General features: G+C 40.3%; 1 protein-coding gene across 1 annotated transcript; it reads left to right on the top strand.

The window, feature by feature from the left end:
* Window positions 1-1,669: 1,669 nt before the first annotated feature.
* LOC133825526 (uncharacterized) lies at window positions 1,670-2,539 on the top strand. Its single transcript, XM_062258454.1, has one exon. It carries the CDS (start codon window positions 1,670-1,672, stop codon window positions 2,537-2,539), a length of 870 nt encoding a protein of 289 aa, XP_062114438.1.
* Window positions 2,540-3,244: the final 705 nt, after the last annotated feature.

Raw genomic sequence — 3,244 nt, 5'->3', positions numbered from 1 at the left:
TCCAGAGAGACTTATTGGTCATCTATCCAGAGAGGCTTATCAATCATCTACCTCAGAGAGACTTATCAGTCATCTAATGCAGAGAGACTTATCAGTCATCTACCTCAGAGAGACTTATTAGTCAGCTACCCCAGAGAGAGAGACTTATTAGTCATCTACTCAGAGTGTAGGACTCCATAATCATTTATTAGCATTTTCCTGCATGCGTGAATAGGGTTATTACTACTAGGCATGCTTATTATGATTTGGTGATATGTTATTGTGTGCTTATTAGCATGTTTGAGTTTTCTTGCTGAGCTTCGGCTCACGGGTGCCATGTGGTGCAGGTAAGGGTAAAAGAAACCTAGACCATCCTTGAGTTCGAAAGCTTAGGTGACGATGTGTACATATGCGGCTACTTGACTACCATGGCCAAGGGTTTAAAGAGGAACTAGGGTTAAACCCTATTTTGCCGCTTAGGTCGGCTGGTTGTAAATATTTTATTGTAATTAACCTTTAAAATATATTTTGGGATCCCAATGTGTATAGTAAAAGTTTTAGTGAAACGTTGTATCTTTGACCAAATTTTTTAACCCTAGACTGTTAATCATACTTAGTTACACGATTATAGCCAATGACTCGATTAGCAAGTTTAGCACTGTTTAAAATAGACAGCATAATGGTCCCTGGGTAGTAGGGCATTACAGTATGCATCTATTCATCATGAGGTGTTATACTTGTTAGAAAATCAATGTGAATCTGGTTATGAATAATAAAGCAGGTATTTGATATAAAGGCTTATCTGAATATCTGTTTTACATGATTGAGTTTTCTTGTTCGTCCTTTGCTCACAGGTGGTTTGTGTTGTAGGTAAAGGCAAATGAAAACTGGACCAGCCATGAGTTGGAGAGCTCTAGGGGCGGCGTGTACATACTCAGCTTGCTCGGCCACCACAGTCGAGATACCTTTGGATAATTTAGAGTGTTAGCTCGATTTTGCTGCTTAGTCTGCTATTTTTGTAAAGTTTGTTACAACTGTATTTTGTTTAAGACCTTTGGGATCCCTTGTACACATTTAAACCTTGTTAATGAAAATTTTAACTCCATTGACCAAATTTTTTGATACCAAAACCGATGTTTAACTTTAATTACACTTTACCAAAGGAGGCGTGTGATATCTCTCTCTCTCTCTTCCCATGGCTCGGAAGAAGAAAGGTATATCGAAGCCAGTGTTGATTCCCGATGAGATGGTGGATGACCTCCCTTCGATCCAAGTTGAGGTATCTGATCTGTTACCTGATGATGAATTTCATGATCCATGTGATGAACTGGAGCTGGAACGTGGTGTTGAGGTGAAGCGGGTTGGAAGTGCGAACTGTTCCTCTCCTACCTCAGTGAGTTGGGCTGAGGAAGCGGAGGGTTCTGAATTCCAGAGATCAGCTAAGGAAGTGTGGAGTAAATTTAAGTCGAACCAGGTACCCACGCCCTCTACTCGTCTGAATTTTAATGAACCAATGAAATTGGGTGACCAAGTTGTGGCCCGATTAGATATGGAGGAGGTTGAGACTGAAGCTTCGTTTTGGAAGAATGCGATTGTTTGCATTGTCCTGGGAGCTAACCCACCTTTCTGAGTATTTGAAGGATTTGTCAAGAGAATTTGGGGCAGCTTGGGTGTTGATAAGATAGTGAGAATGCATTCAGGTTTTACCCTTGTTAATTTCAGGGATGAAGCTACACGGGATCTGATTTTGGAAATGGGAGTTATACATTTTGATAAAAAACCGGTGGTTCTTCGTCCTTGGACACCGGATATGGACTCTATGAGAATGGTCAAGTCGGTACCGGTTTGGATTAGGCTGAATGGTTTGGGTTTACAATACTGGGGAACCAATTGTCTCAGTGCTATGGTGAGCATAATCGGGAGGCCGGTTATGGTGGATAAAGTGACGCAAAGTAGATCGATGGTGAAATATGCGAGGATATTGGTGGATATGGAGATTACTGATCATCCTCCGAAAACTATTTCTTTTATTAATGAAAGGGATCAAATAACTGAACAATTGGTGGAGTATGAATGGCTTCCCTCTAAGTGTGCTGCATGCTCGAATTTAGGACATGTTATGGCTAATTGTAACAAGAATACTGGTTTGAGTTGGAGGAAGAAACCTACTACTGAGAAAGGTGCTAGTACAGACAAGAACATAATCAATGCAGAGGAGGAGATTCAACAACCCTCTGAGCATGTTAGTCCTGATCCCAGAGCGTGTAATGCTTCTAATATTGGAAAGGAAGAGAGGGCCAGTAGTTCTCTAGAGCAAAATGTTTCAAAGGGTAGTAGTGATGTTCAGGATAACTCAATAGTTACTCAGCAAGCTGGAAAAGGGAATTCTGAGGTTGCAGGAAGCTGGATTACTCCCAAAAGGAGAGGTGCTAGACAAGGGGTGGCAAATGCTCACAAGTCTGATTTAGCTCAAGGCAAGGCTATTTCGGGCAATGGATATGCTGTGCTACAAGATTCAGGGATTGGTCATTTGGTTACTAATTCTATCCCAATTAAGTGATGGAAGTTTGCAATATGATAGGGTGGAATGTGAGGGGTATGAATAAAAAAGATAAGAAACATGCTATTCTTAGTATATGTAAGGAGAATAAGGTTGGTTTTGGAGCTTTCTTTGAGACTAAGTTGAAACATGAGAAAATTAAAAAAGTTTTTGAGAATAATTTTCATAATTGGGATTACTTTTCTAGTCCTATTGTTTCTGGTAGGATCTTAGTTGTTTGGCAAACTAATTTTGTGAAGGTTGATATATTACTTGAAGATCCCCAACTTGTTCATTGTCAGATCAAAGTGAGTGGCCAGCAGGATTTTTTCTTCGCCACAGTGGTTTATGGAAGCAATTCTATGGGGGAGAGGAAACATCTTTGGGATAAATTAGCTAGTATTGGCCAATTAAAGGTTCCTTGGATAATTTTTGGAGACTTTAATGCTATGTTTAGTTACCAAGATAGGATTGGTGGGAGACAAGTCCTTGCTAAGGACATAGCTGATGCTCAAGATTGGTTGGCTTTAGGCCAAGTTCAGGAACTTAAATGTGAGGGAGCTCTCTATTCGTGGTCGAACAAACAGGAGGCAGGAGACCGTATTTTCTCTAAATTAGATAGAGTGTTTATTAATGATTTGTGGCTGGATGTTTTTCCGAAAACTATAGCTCGCTTCAAATGGGACTGCATTTCTGATCATAGTTTCTATGCGATTCGTAATCAGG

Source organism: Humulus lupulus, chromosome 3, assembly GCF_963169125.1.
Source record: "Humulus lupulus chromosome 3, drHumLupu1.1, whole genome shotgun sequence".
Classification (NCBI taxonomy): Eukaryota; Viridiplantae; Streptophyta; class Magnoliopsida; order Rosales; family Cannabaceae; genus Humulus; species Humulus lupulus.
The sequence above is the reverse complement of the archived record's forward strand: the minus strand, read 5'-3'. Positions and strand labels throughout refer to the sequence as shown.